Below are 23577 nucleotides of genomic sequence, written 5' to 3' on the forward strand. Positions count from 1 at the left end.
TCAAAAGCACAAACGAACCTTATGGTTATGTGTTTACAAATGTTTGTTTGTGGACAGTTGTTTATATTGTATATCCAAATATCTGTTTGCCAATTAAAATTAATTATGGTGTTATCAAAAACATTGATCACCTTAGTAGTAGATTAGTGCTTGGAAATCAATTTATTAATGTCCAAATTAATTTCAATGAATTTTAGATGACAAGAACATTAACCAAAGGTAGAATACAGACTGATTTGTGAGGAAAAGTATCAATATTAGTTTCTGTTTTGTTTTTGTTTTCAATAAACTTGGATTTAAACACAAAGTTCACAAAGTTGGTAAGTACTGTAGTCCGTTAGTTGGTGAAAACAATCGTCTTGCACAGTGCAACACAACTTCAGCCCTCTGAAAATGATCACAGAGCAGCAGCAAAAGGTCAATGTGAGTTCATTGTATTTTATCCAGTGTTTCTATTTTTTTCCTTTAGTACTTTGGTCTACCAGTGCAAATGAAAGGCCACTTGGCAGTGGTTTGCAGTAATGCCTATGGCAGCTCTATTGAACCCCCGATGGGTAATGGTGAAAAATAACAGAAAAGAGAACCCTGCCTCAAGCACTTTTGACTCTCCAGGTTTTATTCTTCTACCTTCTAATTACCTGAGCTAACCCAAAGTATGGCACAAAGCATTAGAGCCTCTTTATGTCAAAGGCCATCTCAGTTCTTCACAAACCAACAAATAGCTAAGTGCTTTGAACCAGCAGAGGAATAGGATTTTTTTTTTGACAGGGGAAGTCATGGGTCCTGCATTTCAGAAGTAAATGTGTGGCGGATAAGAAGAGACAACATAAAAACTTCAAACTAATGCCTCTTGAGTTGCACTTGAATATTTAATTAGGTGTCCTTCACTAAACTTGATGCATATTAGCATATATTCTTCTTGTTGAACCTCCAGGAGTGAGGCTTGGCCTTCATACTGATTAACATAATATATATGATAGTTTACTGTTTTGTGCACATCAAGGTCTTCTTATTGTGCATGCACTAGAGAGGGGCAAAAGGCAAAATTTGTATGTGCAGCATTGATTTAGGGCTTAGTTTAAGTCCTTTAAAGCTTTTCTGGTGATCAAAAAGAAAAATATTAAGCTTTCAATGCTCAATGGAGGAAATTCACACAACAATGATTAAATTGTTTGATGTAAAATTCAATAGGTCCAAAATATTTCTCAAATCAGATGTCAGAACATGGAACATACATGGAGTAAGGATTTAATGTTTATAGAAATCAAACGGATCAGATATTCCATATTGTACTACTTTATATACATATAAATATATACTTTATATACATATATAAATATATATATATATACACTTGGTTAAATCTGTATGTTTCAAACATCTTATTTCATCATTTTGTGCTTAGCCTATTATTGCATCCTGAATAAATCGCACTCATTGCTGTCTCATTATCTTTCATGGCAATGACCTGTCAGTTTCTAGCACTTAGGATGTCAGCACTCATTGAGAAATGTCTTCTTAAATCACTACAACAACTATTATAACAAGCGTTACATGATTCAATAACATTTGCTTGTTAATGATTTTAATGGCCATGTTAATGGTGTGTTTTTTTTCCCCCCGAAAGGTCATGTATGGGAGGTTAGCTAGAAATATTTGCCAATAAAATTGAAATTTACTATAAAGAAGATACAATAATAAAATGCTTCTGAAAGGAACTATAGAAAATGCAGCCAGTATTTTGGATTTGCAATTTGATTTGAATTCCACTGTATTTGTACTTATTTTTTGTTTGGTGCATTGGCTTCAGAAAAACGTCTTGCTGTTACTTTGAATCCAAATTACCTTGAAACCAAGATAGTTTCCGATTCCAAGTAAGATGGGCAACCCATCTAGCTGCAAATGAACAAAAGGGTCTAATGAATTAGTTGAAGTACCCAGAGTTTATTTCTGGTGCTTTTCTCATGTGTCTGTGGACCAGACAGAAAAAGAAAGCACTTAACAGGTAGATGGGAGCACCAAAAGCTTTGCTGATCTGCAGGAGATCTCAGAACACCCAGTCTCCAAAAATATCTGTGAAATACCACTTGTGATCAAAGTTCCCATGAAATGCCTTAGGATATTTTTAAGGATTTTATGTATTTATTTTTAAAACAGATGGACAGGCTCTTGCATTAGAAACTCATGGTCTGCATTTATATTCATATCGTGAAGTTTAACAGATGGTGCATGGTGAGTAAGAAGGGCGAAAATGGACTTAAAAAAAAAAAAGACCTGACGCCATTAAGCAACGCCTGTGGTTTATTTAGTTTCTCTTATTGCTCAGTATCAAACTTGGTTCATAGCCATGATTAATAAATATAAAAATGTACTTTGGTGAGTGCAGTACAGCATTATGATAATGCATGAGTTTTTATTTATTTACTTTTTTTTTCAAAATTAAGTACATGCCCAAGATTTAGTATATTTTTCCATTGCAGTTTTCTTGGCCACCAATCTCTCTCTCTGTCTCTCTCTGTCTGTCTCTCTCTCTCTCTCTCTCTCTCTCTCTCTCTCTCTAGTGTTGAAGTTAATAAAAAAGAATCCCCCCCAATAAAAATGTAAACTTTCATTCCTTCGAGAAAGTTTTAAATTTAAATATATCTTTCCTTTTTTTTTGTGATGTAACATTTACCTTCTTGAACGTTCTCAACAAATATGTGCATATATGTGTAAAGAAAAATACAGAAAGTCTTTTTAAGACTATATTTATAGAGGACTTCCAAAGCATAATTTGTTTTAGAAAATGTTACTGTACTGAAATTTTTTTTTTTTTTGTGAAAATGAAAATCAAAGGCCAATAACAAATCAATTTGAATACTCTCAAATATAGGCAAGAGTCGATGATGAAAGATATACTGTAGCTCACCTCTTATCAGATATAAAAAAAGAGACAATCATGTGTACTAAAAAGTGGCCAATTCAATGAATTATCAGTGTTTAGTTGTCTGGTTAGCTGGTTTCAACAAGAAGAATGGAGAATTAAAATTAATACTGTTACTTCATGCAGTGGAAAAGTTCACAAACGCATTTTCCTGATTGCACATTCCTGTGAATGGAAAAGTAAATAGTGTGATACTTTAGTGTAATCATTTCTCTTCTCAATATATGAGGCTTGATAAGTATTTAACTACGGTTTCTAGGATCTCTATATATTTAATATTGGGATACCTTCTTAAGGTTCTTATGACAAAGAACCCCGACAGTTATCGCTGGTTCTGTGTCACTATTTTACCGTAGGATGCTCAGAGATTATCACCATACTTCTACACCTTTGGAAAATATTGTTGGATCTACATATTAAGCCTATCTTAAACTGACAGTGGACAGTGAATGCTAGAGAACTAGTCTGCAAAAGTCTGGAATGGCAAATGTCTGAAGTGGTGCATGGCACAGTAGGGGCTGAGCATCAACCAAGATAATGATGATAATTACACAACAGGCTAGCCTTTGTTTAGACAAAGCCATACCACATGTCAATCTTCTATAGCACATGAATAGAACAGGTGCAAATCAGACAATGCATTCCTCACTGAATAAATCCAGATGTGCTAGGGCATTGCAATAACCAGTGAAATCTGCAGAAGGTACCAGAATTTTGATCCTGGTATCTTGGAGTTTGTAGCCTACTTAAAGAATCCTGTATAGCATAAGAAGGATCAGTTGTAGAGAAGGAAGGTAAGTAGGTATTCTGGTGTTTCACACTGTCCTTGGTGTTTAGGTTAAGGGGAATTCCTTTTTTTATTATTATGGTGAGCTAGATTCAGGTTAGACAAGTTACCCAATAAATTATATAAATATTTGGTGGGTAAATGTGTGGACATTCTGGACTGTATGCAAGGATTTATTGACAGGGGCTTTACTTACTCTATTTCCCTCAGTTCATTTCCTCAGATCTTGGTTATATTTAGTTTTCCATCTTTTTTATTTTTCCCTTTTCCAGGAATATATACCAGAGCCTGTGACAACTCTGACATTTTCTCACACAATCAGGTGCTGCACTACTGTTCTATGCTGACACAATTCCAAAGACCCTGTTTGGATTTACATAGACAGACTGCCATTGTAAAGGAAAAAAAAACACAGCTAGATGTGTTTATTGAGCATGTGGACTATGGAAGATAAAATTTACAATGTTGAATCACACCCTCATTGCGGTTTTTAATGAGGAAGTCAAAATATTAAACACATTTGACGCAAAGGTGTTGAACGCTGAAGAACTTGTTAAAAATGAAAAAATGTACCACACGTCCCTACATGTCTTACATTACCCTCAAGTTATACTTATCTGATTTTTATTCTGTTTTGACTACAGCCAGTTTTGGGCTCGTAATAATCTGTCTGAGGAAAGAAGATTATAATGTGGATTCTTTGCCTAAGGAAAATGTCAGTGAGGTTCCTCTGTGAACTGCATGGTGGTATGGCAAGCCTGATGTGATTTTATTTTGCCTCACACTCTAAGCCACATCAGATATAATCATACAAATATCATAAAATATGCCAATACATGTCTACATGTGTGTCATCTCAAAGCTTTATATATACCAAAGTTATAAGGGAATATTACTATTATTATGCATTAATGTAATAAACTGTAAAGAAGCTGAACTGGTGCATTGAGGATCCACTGCACTGCTGCTTGTTGAAGATATAATATATGTAGTCAAGTGCACTAAAGCAGTTGATGAAACACATGAAATGCAAAGATTAAATTATATTAAAGGCTCTTGAAAGTTCTAAAGTGACTTTGTGACACTTTGCTGCAGTAAGAGACAATAACCCTTACATGCACATTTATGAGAAATATCGGATAAAACAAAAAAGCATAAGATTCTGAGCAAAACATTGCCCATGCCCTTTAACAAGCTACCGTCTAACAAACACTTAACCTCTGTCATCTCTAGAAACATTGTTATTAGCATATATTATCCTGACGAACAGTCCTCATGGGCCTTGTGTACATAATTACATATAATTTGATCATCAGAATCTAAAAAACACATAGCTGTGTTAGAAAGTGTGACTCAGCCATGCTGCCTATAGAATTTTAAAAGCTGAGGGAATTCCTGTGGTGAATTATTCACATTTACAGAGATTTGGTCAAACAAAATATGATTTTCACCTACAGCTGATGTGCTTGAAAGGCACAGAGAATGCCTGGAGGATACATTAGCTGCTGGAGGTTTGCTGGTATAGCACTTTTCTGGGATTTGCAACTTCGCTAAAATGTTCCAAAGCAGCATTTGGGCTTTTAGTGGAGGGTAAACTGATGATAGTTTTACTGCAGTCCCTTAGATATCTTTTAAATATCATAAAATGTTTTTCCAGCACAAGCATTTTCTTAGTTAGAAGCTGGTTTTCTTCACAATCAGGAAAGGTATAAATAGCTAGGTCACTAGCTGATCTGAGAAAAGAATAAAATAAAATAAAACATAAATATCTGTGTTATAGGATAATGTTTAGATATTAGGATTGTGCTTATGTTCATTGTTAGCTAAATCTTGTATTAGCTTGAGTAGCTGGCTAGCTAAGTATTAGCTACTTGTGCTTTTTTGGGATATCATTTGTTTCTAAATTTAGCTTCAATTCATGTCACATATGTTACATGTTTATCATACAAATCTTTTAATTAAAAATATTTCCACTTTATGTTTTGTTAGGTTCAAATGAAAGTTACAGTATCCTGTATTCCATCACAACAAAATATTAAACCTATGTACTCAAGGCAAATTCCTAGCAATTAGCATTGCTACTATGGACCAATGTCTTCTACAGGCAAATACGTGCATGTTCAGTTAAGATTTATTCATAACTTTATCTTCCCTTTCTGTCTGTCTTAAACCTTATGTAAATAATTTTTGTACCCCTTTTTAATATATGCACAAAGCTGAAAAGTTAGAAAGTGCAAACACTAGTGCAATGTGATGCCAAAATAACTAATAAATAGCCATAATTTTTCATTATTTTTTAAGGATAACAAGCTAGTAAGCTCAGAATCCCATTATTATTATTATTATTATTATTATTATTATTATTATTATTATTATTATTATTACTACTTTTTGTGAATTAATATGAAAGTACATATGCTAATAATGTGTTGCAGAACAGCTGAATACAATATGTGTTATTGATCAGGTATTTCTCAGAGTTTCTGTTTATATAGAAAGTTTCATATTAAACTGATTATATGTATTCTATAGTTCTACATTCTGTATTTATTTATTATAGTTGAGGTGTATACACAAATGTAATTGACTAATCAAATTACTAATAGATCATTGACCTCGATGTTAACATATTATTATTGAATGTAAACAAAGAAATGTTGTTTTTGAGTTTTTTTGCATTTATTCAAATTATCCATATATGCTCAGTGTAGCCTGTTTTTTATTTTCAAGATTGATTGCACCAAACAGGTGCTAGCACATCTGGATGAGCTCAAACACCTTCAGGATTTTGTGTATAAGGTATCTGTGAAAGCAAGTCACGAAATGAAATGTTCTACTTGGGGAAAATAAGAGATCTTATAAAAAGATGGATGATGAAAATTGTTACTGCAAGTTTATTGCAAGTGGCATGCAATGCTTTGTCAGAAAGGCGCTACAGGGTCAAGTATATATCTCAAAAATGGATATGAATGACATTCATATTTTTCAGGTCTAGCGACAGGTAAAGCAAAGCAAAACAAACAAAAAAAGGTACTTTTATACAAATACTAGAAACAGCCTTTTTTGTTTCTTTCTGTAATGCATTCTGGAAATTTTTTTCAGTCAGTTCCCAGGAAAGCACGCAGCAAAGCAATGCAGCCATGTCCCTGAAACACTTTCTTTTTCATCTAATAATGCAAGCATTGTACCAGTTAATCTCTGCTAATGATGCAAATACATGCTGCTAATTATTTTTCACACAATCAGCATAGCAAAAACTACCTTCCCCAGAGCTGTAGGGACATTCTTTTCAACAAAAGGGGGAAGAGGAAGAGGAAGGGGAAAAAAGTTATCCGATATGCACCAGTTTTAGCACCAGCCTTTGCATAAATGTGGATGAGTCTTCCATGCTAGAGAGGTTCAAGAAGATTAACGGGGTGTAATATGCTCCATGTCTAATAAGAGCCAGTGGATTTGTGTGAGTTAAAGCTCAGCACAATGGATCATCTGTTTAATCCTGAAATAACACCTTTCATACAGACCCACACTGGCTCAGTCGTATTGAAAGGCCATATGTGAGGCAAGTCTGGTACACACCGATAGGTGAACTTCTTATAAAGGGCAGCCTTTTGAGAAATAATAGGGATGTTTTTCAGTGTCTCATTGTATGTCTTTTATAGAAGCGTTTTATAATTCTTTTGTTAAACCTTTACCTTAGGCAAATACTTAAAATACTCTGAAGGCTCCAGTGAGTATAGACTTGTATGAAGCAACCTTGAACAGGAATCTGTTGAGATTTCTTGGAGCCATGCATACCCGCAACTCTATACTCAATACTCTGTTAACTACCTATTGCTAAACAACAAGGTTTACATTGCTATTAAAGATGTGTATCCTAAGAGGTGTCTATTTTGACTGCTTTATCCTGGTCAGGGTCAATGTGCTTTACATAAGTATTTATATACTATATTAGGGTTTGCAGGACTACTACTGTATGTAATTTAAAAAAGTAGTTTACTATTTACTTTTCCATTGCAAATGGTATTGTAGTGTTTAAAAGGCTTTATTTGTTCAGGGCAAAATATGCAGAGGCTACAATTTCATCTTTAATGCATCTTTAATTCTGTTGAATTATTAAAGTAAACCAGTAAAATACATTTGTATCAGAAAGCTCTTTTGTAACACTGTTCAAGGCTCTACTGTACTAATTCTTAAAATCTCCTAGAGACAAGCAGGCAGATGAATTTTTATTTCTAAAACTGTGTGAGAGAATGATCTGGAAACCCCATATAACCTAAATATAGGTAGAAGATGTGATGTCTGCAACCTGCCTGGGAGGTTTTTCTGCCATCCTGCATCAGAAGAAAATAAAAAGAAAACAAACCTCTATGAGATCTATACTTGTAGAACAGGACTGTATAGTTATGTGCAACCCATGGCTGTGAACAGGGATGGGAAGTAATGAAGTACAAATACTTTGCTGCTGTACATTTTTCTGGTATTAGTACTTTACTTCACTATTTTGGACAACTTTTTACTTTCACTTTCATCTGTATTTTCAGTTTCATACATTTTTAAACCAGACTCGTTACTTTAGTTTTAATCTATTTGGTGACATAATCAATATTTTTTCTTTTTACTGCGTGTCGTTTTCAGCCCATCAACCTATTTTTTGTCATTGCTGTGCTTTTTCAATCTACCACTATTTCCTGGCTCTCACACAGCACAGATGTGGGCTAGCTTATGAAGCTAACAATTAACAGGCAGAAGACAACTATAAGTGTCTAATGTGGATGATACAGAGGGAGTCAGCGATGTAAACATTACTGAGAAGAGAGACCTTCCTGATCACATCATCATCATCATCATCATCATCTTTTCTCTGGTTGTGTTCTATTTAGTGATCATTCAGCCTGGATTTATTTTATTAGATAACAAAATTTGCAATTATTTTATATATCATGTATTAATATGATGTGATGTCGAGTCACCAGCATTTCACCGAAACAGTTAGTAGTAATGGCTACCTTTTACTTGAGTACAAGTCAGAGCCCATGCTTCCCTACTTAAAGTTTAATCTTTTAAAACATGAGTATCTGTTTTAAAACTTCTATTTGAGTGAAGGATGCATGTATCATTTGCTCAGAGCTATCTCTAGCTCTGAAAGCACAAAGCTAGCTACAAGTGAGTTCACTGTATCACAATGGTTATTTCAGGTTTATTTAGATTTAAAGGGACAACACAAATAACAGTGGAAGGACTTCCTTAGAGAGTCGGCAGTAGGTAGCAGTAAAATTCTCATGCATCCAAACAGTTAATGGTCCTTTAAAGCAAGACTCCTCCAAGTGTAGGCTCTGTGCAGTTGCCTGGACTGTTGACAACATACATTTAGCTTTCTTTACCCTCTGCCAGAATATCCTTACCCTGTGTTTCGCTGTTATTTCCACACACTGACTTGTCATTTTCTCAGTAGTGTTGACTATCACACTTAATTCGATACCACTTTATTTAGGAAATAGAATGAATAAATTCATTATAAAATATCAACGGTACAGGGTTGTGTACATGTATATCATGAACAATATGCAATATTAGCATATTGTGTTTATGTTATTATAAAAAAAAGTAAGCCATACTTTGTTTATGAACTTTTCACGATTGGATTGGATGCAGCAGCAAAATGTTGTTGCAGTGTGTTCACAGTTTAAACATATAGTGGTGGAAATGGTCTATGTAGCTGTCAAATGTTAAATAGTGAAAGTGTGTTAATAATTAAGGTTATTATTAGCCCCAAAGAAAGTAAAAATTAAATGATGTAGAATTAATACAGCTAGCAAGTCAGTCGATTACTAATTGGCTATAATGACCAGACGGCTGTGTGAATAGAATAAGATAATTAGCATAAACGTGTGCATACTCCAATTTACTTGCGGTCGTCTGTGGTTTTTCTAATTAGTCCATTAGAAACCTGTTGAATTTCTTGTAATTTATTATGTGTTCTCATATGTATATGTGCCATGGCCAGGGTTTCGGGGGGGAAAAAAAAATCCCAACTCAAAGTTCCTGTACTTAAGTCCTAGCAAGGCTTTTCTTGCTAGCAATTTTGTGATAGATAAAGAATTATTTAATACTGATATTTAATAAAAACATGTTTAAGAACAGCCTGATCTTGAATATATCGTGCCTAAGCTTAAATATGGAGTTAATTTACAATAAGTACCACCCAGATGAGTTGTTCCCTCCTAAGTTTGTTTCCTTAAGGTATTTTTTTCCACTATCTTGGGTACTTGCTACTTTCCTTGCTAGTGTTGCCACTGGCTTGCTCATTAGAGATAAACATAGTGAGGGATAAACTTATAGGCATTACATATAAATCAATATTTTATAACATATTTATCTTTGTCTATTGTTAAAAGCACTATACAAATACAATTTTATTGAATTCAATTAAATTTACACCTGGTTTTGGACTTCAGATAAATTTACATGCAAGTTAATGAATATAAGTTTTAATAATTTAACATATAAAATACATTCAAACTTACATGCAGCACTTTATTTTTTATTTTAAAGAAAGAGGCGATTATTAAATATTTATATCCCAAGGTCAGGCTTTTGCAAACTATAAATAATGATATAAAAATAAAAAAAATCACACAGTATATTCAAGAAAATATTTTCACTTAGAAAAAATTCTCTGTATATAAAAAAAAACATTGTTTTGCTTTCTGAGTTTTTTTTTTTTTTTCCACTTTGAAACTTTCTGTTTGTTATAAGGAAGCTCACTTGCCGATGGCCTGTCATAGTTGAACTTTTGGATTTGTAACTCTCTTCCTTCTAAACTTTGGCTTGTGAATATCTTTCCTCTCGACTCACTAAGCGCATCCTGCAGTGAGGTGGTACTCAGCCTGTAGCCTTCATGAGCACACGTGTATGTGAGCCTGGAGTTACCTTTACTGTTAAGTCCAAACTCTGGTCCAGTTCTTTTATCAGTGCATTTCTCACTTCAGTGCCTCTGCAGATGGTTTATGTCTGGAGCCATGCTTCAGTCATGTCCCTCTTGTCATCTCTCTCTCTCTCTCTCTCTCTCTCTCTCTCTCTCTCTCTCTCTCTCTCTCTCTCTCCAATTAATAGGATTAAAACTTTAAAAACAACACATTTTCATGTTCTTTTTCTATAACTGAGCAGGTGTGAAATAAACCATTTGTTAGTTCTAATTACATTGACTTATGTACAAAATTCAGAAGCAGTTAACATGTCTGTATGGTGAGTATTCAAAGTGGTCATGTTTTGTTGGGCACTGCAGTAAACTCTAGGCCCCTGAGCAGGAATGCACTCGGGGTTTCACTTCACACCACGATACACATGAACCAACACGGCAAGCCCCTACTGCCTCCGATTCAACACTTGCGAATAAAATCACTTATGCATCTATAATGAGTTTTTCGGGCAAGCTTCATGCTAATGCTGAACGCAGTTTGCCGAATAGCATCTGTCCTGTTTTTCTATCTTGACCCAAGTGTCAAAGTCCAGCTCTTTGTCCAATAGTTTCATCATTTAGTTTTTTTGACGTGAATGGAAAAAATGACAATTCTCAGGCATTTTGTTCCTATTTTTATCTTTTGATTTACTATTTTGACATGTTTATATGATTCTATTGTGTAAAAGCCCACACACCAAACATTAATTGAAAATGTGTGTATAACAATCAACTTAGTCTACCAATCTAGAGCAGCTTTTCACCTGTTAAGATCCTCCTAGTTGCCCGAACCTCTGGTCACATGACCAATAAGCCCATTGCGGTGACCAGGCTGGTGGAAGTTATTGTTTTGTTTTTGTTTTTTTCAACATGCTCTCACTTCACTGATGAGGCAAAAGAGTGGAAACACTTCTACTCACAATGAGCAGCTTACAACCACATAATTAGTATATGGCAAATGCAGATCTGCTACAGAAAACAAGATTCTGGTTCCTGTTTGGAAAGTTGGGTTCACTGGACTATGACTCTAAGTAAAATGCCCTGTTGAGATACTTTGCTGAGTTTGCATCCAGACCACAGTCAATCAGTATACAAGCATGGTGCTACAGTATTTTATTTTCTAATTCATTTTCTTTTTATTTACGTATATAATATATGAGTGATATGCTAAGTCTTACACTTTGAGATTTTGTTTACTCTTAAAATTTAGTTCACGCAAAAAAATACAAATGCATGCTAACAATATACATGATTTAACATCAAAACAGTTCTGTATTTTCTAATGTAGATTTTTTTTGTACATTGTAATGGCTATATTTAAGCCAATAAAATACAAAAATGGCAAAGCACATGCAAATCTGCTTTAACATTATCTAAAGTCATCTGCAGCAGCACTTATCCAGGATTGAAATAACTCAAAAGAATGTTTCACTTGTTAATATAATATGCAGAATCACTGATTCACTGCTGGTGCTATTTTAGCTACACAATTACCCACAGTTAATTGTTTTGCAGAGCTAATCTTAAACAGCAATGCCATATTTCTACAAGGTTTGCTGATGCTTTTTTTCTCCTAAATATGCAAAGGCGTAAGCATAAACCTATCTGCATTAATAGCACAAAAACATTTTATCTACACAAATAAGTACACTACAAATTGGTAATTCATCTGTATTTCCAAATTTCAGTCAACGTAACAATATCAAGAAAGAAGAATGGCAAAACTTACTCATATATACATATGGAACTGAACTGTACACACACACATATATATATATATATATATATATATATATATATATATATATATATATATATATATATATATATATATATACAGTACAGACCAAAAGTTTGGACACACCTTCTCATTCAAAGAGTTTTCTTTATTTTCATGACTATGAAAATTGCAGAGTCACACTGAAGGCAGTGTAGGCAAATGTAGTTCAAAGTAGGCATCAAGAGAATGCCAAGAGTGTGCAAAGCAGTAATCTAAGCAAAAGGTGGCTACTTTGAAGAACCTACAATATGACATATTTTCAGTTGTTTCACACTTTTTGTGTTAATTCATAGTTTTGATGCCTTCAGTGTGACTCTGCAATTTTCATAGTCATGAAAATAAAGAAAACTCTTTGAATGAGAAGGTGTCCAAACTTTGGTCTGTACTATATATATATATATATATATATATATATATATATATATATATATATAATTAACATAGTGAACAAGCATATCATGTATACTGTACTTTTATAAATGTTTAACACTCAAAACATGCATACATACTGTAACCCGAGAATTATGTGAAAATAATGGAAATGATCAGGCCAAAAACTGGTCCCTGTGGAACACCGATAGCCACTGTAAAAGCAATAGATTGTGTTTACTAATGACAAGAAAATGATGTCTGTTAGTAAGATCAGATCAGATAACCATGAACCCTGCTAAAAGACCTATTAGGCCACGCATTTGGCATTGAAAAAAAACTTTCAACGATGTATCTTTATTAATATCAGCAGCTAGGCAGCTTGACACATTGATAAGCACATGATTGATCTGTTCGGCAAAAAGGCATGAAGGTTTTGCTCTGTGCATTCCACTATCTCGCATTACTCTGTCACTCCTGTCTTGATCGCGCAATCATTTTCTAAAGAAGGAAGCAGGTCTGAAGGCTTAAGCATGCCATATTTGATTTCTTAAAATAAACCCTGGTATTTTAAAGTGATCTTTAAAACCAGTTTCTTTTTTTTTTTTTGCACTTCTTCACCTTGTTGTCATTTCCTTACAATAAGCCATGCATCACTGACTTATTTGTAAAGAAAAAGTACCACATTAAGGGCCTGTACAGAAGGTTATGGCAACTCTTTTGTTATGCGACTGTGATTTATTTTCTTCTTCTGAAAAAAAAAAAACATAAGACCAGAAACTAATTAGTTAATTATCAAGACCTAAATAATAATAATAAAAACCCAAACACATTAAAGAAATCGTGTGACCTCTCAGCACAAATCTGTCTCTTCCTATTCTAGTAATTGAAGCTGAAGAACTAAATATGTTTTTCTTTTTTTTTTTTTCAGAGAGCACAACTATGCAAACGTGCACCGTATACTGTGCATTTTCCATTATAAATCCATTACTAAAATCTGTCTTTGTCCCTTAGCAGCCATTAGCAGGCTTTCCTTTCCCTCTCTGTTGGTAGTTGCCTAATGCTGGCAGTGGGTCCTTGCCTCTGACTGGTGATTTATTGATGTAAGTTGGGATGCTATGAAGCTCACTTTGTGACAGCCCCAAAGCTTTTAAAATTGAGCACGTCATTGGGCTGATGAATTGCCTCCAGGTTGAGCTTGCCCAGTGCTTTGATACATCAACATAGTGCTTATAAGCGCCCCTGCGGTCCAAGAGCATCAACTGTGACAGAGGATAGATGAGCTCTGGACTCTCAGTCAGCTTTCTTCAAATCTAGATAGATTGTGTTAAATGTCAGAGCCAAACAATTGATTAGGCAAAAGGACGTGATAGTAATGGGACCTATTATTTGATCTTGCTCGATATTTTCCCAAGCAAATGCCTCCTAAGCAAATGCCTTGTTCAATTTGTCCAAGTTGTCACTTCAAGTTCCAGTGGTACTTTATATAACAGAGCTGCATATATCAACATTATATATATATATATATATATACATTCCCCATGTTTTATCTATTCTACCTCATTTCCCGTTGGCAAGAAGAAACCTAGCGCTTTTATTGCTTTAGCATCGCAGTACTTTCAAATGGTAACTGGAACAATGTTAGCTGTTAATCTCTCCTGAAGTTTCACCCAACACCTGTTTGCTAGCCTGAGGGTGATGGATATACCTCCATTGGAACCTACTATAATCGTAGAAGCCATTTATAATAATTTGTATCCAGTGATTAAATAGGCCAGAGCCGAGCTCAGTCTGTGCCTCCTCACTGCGTGACTAAAATTACAGTGCACGCAGAGCGTACCAAAGGGAGACGGAGTAGCATCAATCAGCGTAATAGGAAAAGAAACAGGCCTCCATCATTAATTGTGCCTGTACATGTGGAAAGTCAATTAGAGCACTGGAAATTAGGTTGTGTGTAACGCAACATGGATGGGTCATGCTTGTTTTCATACTGTATGTCATGTACTTTAATATTTCGTCACATAGCTCAGCACCAAATTAGGCCAAGACAGAGTTATTGTACTTATTGGCAATAGTTAATGTAGAATCATTACATTCCTTAACTTAAGCAAACTTTCTGACATTTACTTATGACACACAGGGTACAAATCCAGTCCAAGTAATTAGAAGCTAATTTTATACAGAATAAAACATGGAGTATTTGGGTTGTGATGCAGTCTAATGTGAGCAGATAATGTTCCAATAACAGCATGTTTTATTCAACACAATTTGCCAGTGATTGCTGTTTACTAATTGCATTGTGACCATACAATTTTGTAGTTACAACAAGTCTGGGAAGGTTATATTTTATTTTGACAGCCTCTACTTATTTTCTCTAAAGAGCCCACCTTGTTTTCTTACTTGTGAGGTTAACTTTAAAAGAAACTACAGAAATAGAAAAACAATTAACCTATAAAAACACATTTCTGGAGAAATTAATATTAAAACAAGTGCATTCGGGTTGAAACATGTTTCTGTGTCTAAAGTGCTCTTACTATTCATATCTGGCCCTGTAATTGGCTTTAAACCCAATGTAAGTTGGTAAATACAGCACACTATACACAATACAGCATTCCTAATGAAAAGTGGTGGACAGTAAGGAAGTAAATGTAATGCATTACTGTACTTAAGTAGCTTTTTCCCATATCTGTACTTGATCTTAGTATTTCCACTTGGGAACAATTTTACTTCACTACATTTCAGAGTCAAATATCTTACTTTTTACTCAATTTTTTTGTGAAATCAGTCGTTCCTTTTTATTTATGAGTGGATAAAAATTTTACTGGTCAAGCACGTAGCAAGCCACCAATCAGGGCAGAGCATGCTCTCTGTTTTAAACTTGTTTTGATTGCTGCTTGGTGGCATCTACTTATCAACAACATACAGTTCAGCATCAGTGTAACATCAAGCAGAACATTTTAAGAGGAATAAATGATGGAAGAAACTCCTGACTGTGATCATGATAATTTTAATATGCATCATTGAAAAACAGTTTCTCAACCTCAGCTACATCACTTAATTTAAGAACTGGTCACAACTAATGTGAACTAAACAGATGTGCACCTGACTGTTCATTTATTCCTGCCCACACATATATTTTTGCTGTATCTGCAATGTATTATAGCATGTTTTGTTGGCAAGTTCTGATAAAAGTTTGTCTGTTTATGATTCCAAATTCCAAGTGCCTTTTAATGAAGACACAACTTCAGAACAATGTTCTCGGCTGAATAGTTCACTTTGTAATTATACCTTTGCTACATGCTGTGTAAAGCCATTGATTAAGCCTCTCTATTTCTATATTTACATGAGACATTTCAAAATGTCGCAAGTGCAAATAATTATACTATTTAATTACATACTGTGTAGAAAGTAATTCTGTGATGCTGGTGCCCTGATTTATCTCTTTGCAAAAACTAGAAATCAAGTGCCCTTCTTAGAGAACAGAGTAAGGCAGAAGTCATGGCTGTAAATCATGGTTGCTCCAGACAGAATCCAGAGCGGATGCTCGTCGCATCCATTAGAAATCCCTCAGAGAGCTTCTCACCAGAGACTCGTCCCTTTCAGTCCATTTTTATTGTGTATTCGTAGCTTAGCATGTCCACTTCAGGTCCTTTCAGGCTGAAAAATTATGTCTCCATGTTCAGGGCTTGAGGTCTTGAGTTAAGAAGAAAGAACTCGTTTCTTATTGGATTTAATGGATTAGCACTTTATATACTCCGTTTACACCAGGTTTATACATGATGGCACTATAGCACTGATATGACCAAGCAGTAAGTAGGACAACTGCAAAGTCTATATAAATATGTTCATTCCTATAGGAACAGCTAAGACATCAAATACAAGAACCTGTGTTTTTTGTGGAAATAGTGAGGATTTTAGTAAAAGACAGTTTAATATTTTAAGTTTTCGAAGGAGTCTCCATTGTTAGCGCTTTGTAACAGTGCTTTCCCGACATGTCTTCAAGACTTTGCAGTTTAGCTTGTAATGGAACGTCAAGGCAGAGTCGTAGCATGAGCCATGTTTCTCATGGTTGTTTCATGTTGTTAAATATAATTACAGTTTTATAAAATGTATAAAGAGACATCCTTTAGACATTGTTCAATTGGTGTGTGTGTGTGTGTGTGTGTGTGTGTGTGTGTGTGTGTGTGTGTGTGTGTGTGTTTGTGTGTGTGTGTTTGTAAGGCCCTGTATGTATGGGTGCTGAAGAAGCCTTGGGAGAGATGAGGAATTACAGCAGAGCTCCAGGCAAACCTTTTTTCAAGCAGTTTCTTTCAGTGTATTTTCAAAAACTTAAAGACAAACACCCCTCGTTAAAGGTCAAGATTGTTCGGTGTGTGTGTGTGTGTGTCACTGTAGGTGGATAGTAAGCTCTGGCAGCTATGCCACTAATTTTTTCTCTCTTTGGCTCACTACAGTTAACTAAAGCACAATTAAAGGCATAAAGTAAAGTCATAAGTAGGCTGGTAGTAAAAAGACATTTGAAAAAAATGGTATCACAAGTTATCTGGTACAAACTACCTCTTCACCATCAACTGCAAAAGTTTGACCATACTAGAGCACTGCTGGAAAAATGACAAAGTTCTGGACAGTAACAGAGCCTCTGCATCTTCAATAGGCTTAATGGTGGCTTGATAGTGTTAATCATGTATTTAAAATATATGTTCATTTGGGTAATGAAGTTATAAGAATCAGAATCAGAAATAACTTTATTACCCAGTATGTTTACACACACAAGAAATTTGACTTGGCGTCATGAGCTTCCAGTGCAGGAGAAGTACAGACATAGTGTAGCAGAATAGTAAACCAGACAGTTAAATAATGCAATATATACAGAGTAAAAAAGTTGTTAAATAAATGTACAGATGGTATTTACAAGTGTACAGTTTACAAATAGACCATTTGGATTCTATGTACAAATGTGACAGTTATTATAGACAGTGTGTAGTTATGAATATTTTAATTGTTCATGCTGAGTACAGCCTGCGGGAAAAAACTGTTTTTGTGCCTGGCTGTTCTGGTGGATGGAGCTCTGTAGCGCCGACCACAAGGCAACAGTTCGAAGAGAGAGTGGGCGGTGTGTGGGGTCCAAAGTGATTCTCTTAGCCCTTTTCTCCACTATGGATGAGTAAAGATCTTGGAGATTAGGCAGTGGGGCACCAATAATCCTCTCAGCATTACTGACCGTCCGCGGTAGCCTCCTGATGTCTGATTTGGTAGCTGAACCAAACCAGAGAGTTATCGATCTGCACAGGACAGACTCAAAAAGTTACCAATCTGATCAGCCATTACATTCAAACCACTGACAGGTGAGGCGGGAAACACTGATTATGTCTATTAAATGGTTCCTTGTTACATTTATTTGGTAGCAAGTGATCAGTCATTTCATAAAAACCCATATTAAACCTAGAATTGGAAATGTGAGCATCCCAAATGGACCATAGAGCAATAAAAGAAGGTGGTATGGTTGAGTGAATCATAGGGACAGCTGAAGTGAAGTGATGACACCAGGATGCACTGTGGGAAGCTGGCAGGAGCAATGTCATATACTTGGCAATGGTCTGCTGGGAAATCTCTGCCTTTGGTTTGAAGTGGTGTACTTGAACTGCAACAATGTTTAGATATCTAGTACATGTTCTGGTTATGGGCGTAGGCAGGGAACAGCATGGATACATACAGCCATGTGATTTACTATATGGGAATGGCTTTAAATGCATTAGTGATCATTGGGCATCTATCACCCTGTCACTGGGTCACAAATTGTGTTCGATCCATATTTGGTAGATACTAACCCCTACATACCAGGAACACCCCAAAGACCTGCTGTTTTAAAGATGATCTGCCCCAGTTGTCTGTAAAGTCATTTAGAACCTTACATTTGCAAAACTTTTCTGCTTTACTAACTTTGAAATCTGACTGTCCTCTTGCTGCTTAATGTCTATCCATCCAGTTGACAGGTTTGTGTTATGAGTTAAACAATGTGTAATGTGTAAAGCTTACAGCTTTACAAGATCTTATACAGCAGTGGTTTCCAACCTTTTTTGCGCCACGGAACGGTTTAATGTCAGACAATATTTTCACGGACCGGCCTTTAAGGTGTGGGGGATAAATACAACAAAATAAAATGATACGACCGGCATAAAAAATGGTATTTTCTAAATATAATAATAAACGTGAATCCACTGTGTTGTTTTTTGTTTATTTTGCTCGCTTGGGGGTTTCAATTTAGCAGTAATGTATTATGTGTTAGTGGCCGGAGCAGCTCCTTTAAGAAGGTAGCGGATGGAGGTAAGACATGTGACTGAGGCATCTTCACATGCATCAAGAGTAAATCATAGACAGATGTGGCAGAGAGAATCTGGTAATTTTTCAAAATAAAACAACGTTCAGAATCAGATAATAAATAAAACAGAAATAATGTAAGTTATGTATTCTTTCTGTGCGGCCCGGTACCAATTGACCCAGGGACCGGTGCCGGTCCGGGGGTTGGGGACCACTGATATACAGTACAAACTCTAACTTGTTATGTTTATAAATGAGGAGGTAAATAATATTCATTATAAATTTGTGCATGTATGTTTTTTCTCTCATGTTGAATGCTCAGAGGTCAAAAAACAAAAACACAAAAAAAACCATCATTTTGATCCCTGGCTTCCCATCAGAGCACTCGATGTGATTTGAGTGGTGTTATTTCGACATGCCAGAAAGAAGTGATATTATAAGAATGCTGGCTTTACTATAACCCAAACAGCAGAGCATTTATTTTACTGTGCATCACCTTTATTTCTTTTATAGCCATTTTTTTGAAATGCCAGCTGTCCCATCTGGCTAAAGGATATATCTGCCTATTAATTAGAACAGCCTGGCTTTAATGATGTTCCCACAACTAACTGGAAGGTTTGTGCTTTATGGCACAAAATGCTGAGTGTCATATACCATCTTACACCACTGGTTCAAGATTTTCTGTTGCTATAATAAACATCTAAATCACATGGGCTAATTGGATTTAATCAGAGAAAGTGCAGTGAACTGTATAAGAATCTAGCGTCACGTCGCTCTGGCCGAATGAAGCATGCAGAATTTAGAGATAGCATTTTAACGACTACTGCTTTTTTCTTTCTCTCTTTTTCTCGCTTCCTTTCCCTCTTTCCTCTTCTCAGCTGTACAGCTCGTTTGACTTTGGACGAAAGTGGCATCTCGTTCACGAGCGAGTAACCCCCAACCGCTTCTACTGGTAGGTTACACACCTCATGGCGCATTTCAGAGTGCACTATCATGCTCAGGTTATTGCAAACACCATCTCAGACGAGCGATTCTCACGCAGCGTAAACAAATTGTAGGGCATGGTGCAAACTGCCAGATTGGTTGCAGTAGTATTGTTAAAGGTTTGGCATGTTGGGTTTGCAAAATAGCTTGTTTGGTGGTTTTCATGTCAAAAGCAATGGAAAAATCAAATGAGTAATTTTTTCACTCTGAATCTATAGATTGGTCAGGGGGTTGTGTAAAGAGGCACACATGGCATGAATTTCTGCCCCACGTAGCCTAAATCCCATCAAAAATGGTTTATCATTCACTCTCATGCTTATTTCCTGACTGACAAGTGTACTGTCATCTCAAATGAATAATGGGAAATTTAAACGTCTATATTATGCGGTGACTTATTTCTCGGCGTGTATTTAAAAACTCATTTCATTAAGTAGCTGCAGCTTAAATGCATTTCATCATTTGCTTTATTTTCATATGATTGAGTGCAGCAGTATAACAGTTACATTTAATGACAACTCACACATTGTACATGCATCAAGGGAAAACTGTAGATAAGACACAAGGTAAACATGGCCTTTTGTACATTCGAAACCTGTACACTTGCTTGTTCATGTAATTGCTCAATTAACTAATTATGGGGCAGTGGGTGGTGTTCTCAGGGGCTTTCACTGGAACACTGTTTTTGGTGGCAGATGGTCTTTTTTTTTTTTTTTTTTTTTTATGAACTGCTGACTACCTTGGGATTTTTTTCTTGAGACACAACAGACGATACTGAGACTAAACAAAAACATCCAATGAGTGATGCAAACATCTTTTTGTTGTTGAAATTTGAGCTTTTAGTTTGTCTTGACACGATTGAACACTATGCAACCATGCTGAGCAGAAAAGCACCTCAGAATTGACTAGCTCTGGGAGGAAATAGTATAGATGTAATAAAAATATAGCATCCCACCAAGCTAGCTTTGATTATTTTGGATTAATCTTTGATTTTGGATCATTCAGTTTTATTCATTACTTTAGTCTGTTCTTGTGGTAAAACTTGTTTTCTTGTAAACTAAATAAAATGGGTCAGTTTGACCTGAACAGAGCATAGCAGGGCGGAGTAATCATATTAGAGAGATAGCATTTATGGAGGTCACACATACAAGCACATACACACAGCATTTTGTCCAGTTGGCAGAGTAAATCCCACCATCTCCAACTGACTAAAGGTCAACGATGAAGGATTGAGCCACTAGCACCATCATGGGAATCGTTTTCGAAGTGTTTTCAACAACCACACACACAAACATAAAACCGGTATTATTTTCATTTACACTACCACGGAAACATAGGCACCATCGTTCGCATTTCCAATTATACTTTTTCACCTCTTTTATATACACACACACACTCACACACACACACACACACATATATATGCGCAGTGCTCAGAAATGAAAGCCCCTTTTGCTGTAGTGATAAACAACAGCGCAATTCCATTTTCCCGTCATGAGACATTTGGGGAAATGGCAGCGCATAACGGGGAGCAGTCTGCTTTTATTGCCACTGCAGATATAGAGCTAAAATAAGATGTCTATTACTGAGAGTGTGTTTCTGACCCCTTTAAGGTAACTCCTTTACTTTTTTGTTTTTTATGAATGGTGTTGTTCTGCTGCAGGTCTGTAAGTGGCCTGGATAAGGAAGCTGATCTGGTGCACATGGAGGCGTACACCTCTGATGGACGTAAGTCATTTTCTGTTTTTCCTGTTCGGATTGTCAGTCATTACACGATTTCATTTTTTTCAGTACTCCTGCAGTTTTTCTTTCCTTTTTTTGCCCGGGTTTGTTTATTTACCCTTTCTCATCGACACCTGCTACTTCAAATCATGCAAAATTCATAAAAGAAAGAAGAATTCATTGCATTTCTACACAAACACACACACACACATTTCTGACTTTCTGTAAGATTAGATCGTAAAAATGTTAAGTAACATTTGATTCTGGTCAGGGTCACTACATCCAGAGCCTGTCCACAAAACACCTTGATAAGGATACTAGTCCATCATCGACAATCATGAACACGTACACTTTTTCACCTAGAAAGCAATTTAAAGTAGTCAAACCATCTAATAGCATGTTTGTGTGAGATGTGAAACTAGATGTGAGCAGAACATAGAAAACTCTTCAGACAGTAAACCAAGGTCAGAAATCAAATAATAGGTGGCTAAATAGTAAGTCTGCATGTTCGTGTAGATGAGGACTGCAGAGAAGTTTAATCAGTAATCAGTATTTCTTTATAACGGTTGGCTGGATCTAAATTTAGCTGTTCCTGTTCAAAATAACCTATGCATTAGAAAATAAATTATTAAAATACATTTCATCTAGTCCATCTTGACCATATTATTCTTTCTTTTATTAGAGTTATTGGTGGTATACGAATAAGCAACCAGGAATTCAAATGCATTCAATTTTAAATGATCTGTGACCACTATTTAATCAATTAATCACTTACACTCACACGTCTATCATGCATCAGTTAAGAGTCTTACCTTCATGTTAATCAGTTTACCTCATAACTGTCAGTCATCACATCAGCCATGTTCTAATTAATAATACCCCTATGATATTAAGATGCACTTAATATAAAGATGAAATGTAGATAAATCTTTAGAGTAATTAGAGTTTAGAATAATTTAGAGGCATAATAAAATGATGGAATGTTTGAAGAATGATTATAATGGCCTAAAATCTAAAAAATCCATAAATACAGTTGGGAATACTTATATAGTATGAGGGTGACAACTTCCTTTGAGGTAGTCTGCCACTACCTGCCAAAACTTTCAGATTCACAACACTGGCTGGTGTCTGTATGATTGACAGGTGAGACAGTATGGGCATTACTCCCTGTAGGTAGGACAGGTGTAGATAACAAAATTATCTGAATGTTAAGACAAATGTTTTCCCATTAAGGAAACATTAAGAACAGAATAACTAATCAGATTATAGCATTTTGATTATAAACTTCCCTTCTAAGTATGACACTTATGGCCAGCTTTTACTTCATGTCAAATTCAGAGTAATTACAATAATTAATGTATAAGAATAGTCATACCTGCTTTTATCCATAGCCTACAGACTTTTTATATATTTTCTTTTTTGATACAGTGGCTTTCTTCTCACTTCTATGGAAATAAAACATATCAGGAAACCTCATTGATGATTTTATTCCTATTTCTTTTTAAGCCTTATTCTTTTTACAAGACAGCTTCCAAAACATATCTATTTCTACAGTATCTCACAAAAGTGAGTTTACCCATCACATTTCAGCAATCATTTTAGTATATCTTCTCAAGGGACAATACTAAAGAAATGAAACTCAGATATGTTTTAGAGAAGAATAGTCAATTGGGCAGCTTTTATAGCAGTACAGATTTACTGTATTTAAAAATAACTCACAGCCGTTATTGTCAAAATTG

The 23577-nt window shown here is 35.4% G+C and overlaps 1 protein-coding gene across 1 annotated transcript in view; it reads left to right on the plus strand.

Annotated features, from left to right (window-relative positions):
- Positions 1-23577, plus strand: part of sorcs3 (sortilin related VPS10 domain containing receptor 3) — a 235965-nt gene that overhangs the window by 141008 nt on the left and 71380 nt on the right. The window contains exons 5-6 of the mRNA XM_046837847.1: positions 20014-20087; positions 21780-21844. Coding sequence (XP_046693803.1) covers positions 20014-20087; positions 21780-21844 — 139 coding nt within the window. The remainder of the gene's footprint in view (positions 1-20013; positions 20088-21779; positions 21845-23577) is intronic.

Source organism: Silurus meridionalis, chromosome 24, assembly GCF_014805685.1.
Source record: "Silurus meridionalis isolate SWU-2019-XX chromosome 24, ASM1480568v1, whole genome shotgun sequence".
In the NCBI taxonomy this organism is placed as follows: domain Eukaryota; kingdom Metazoa; phylum Chordata; class Actinopteri; order Siluriformes; family Siluridae; genus Silurus; species Silurus meridionalis.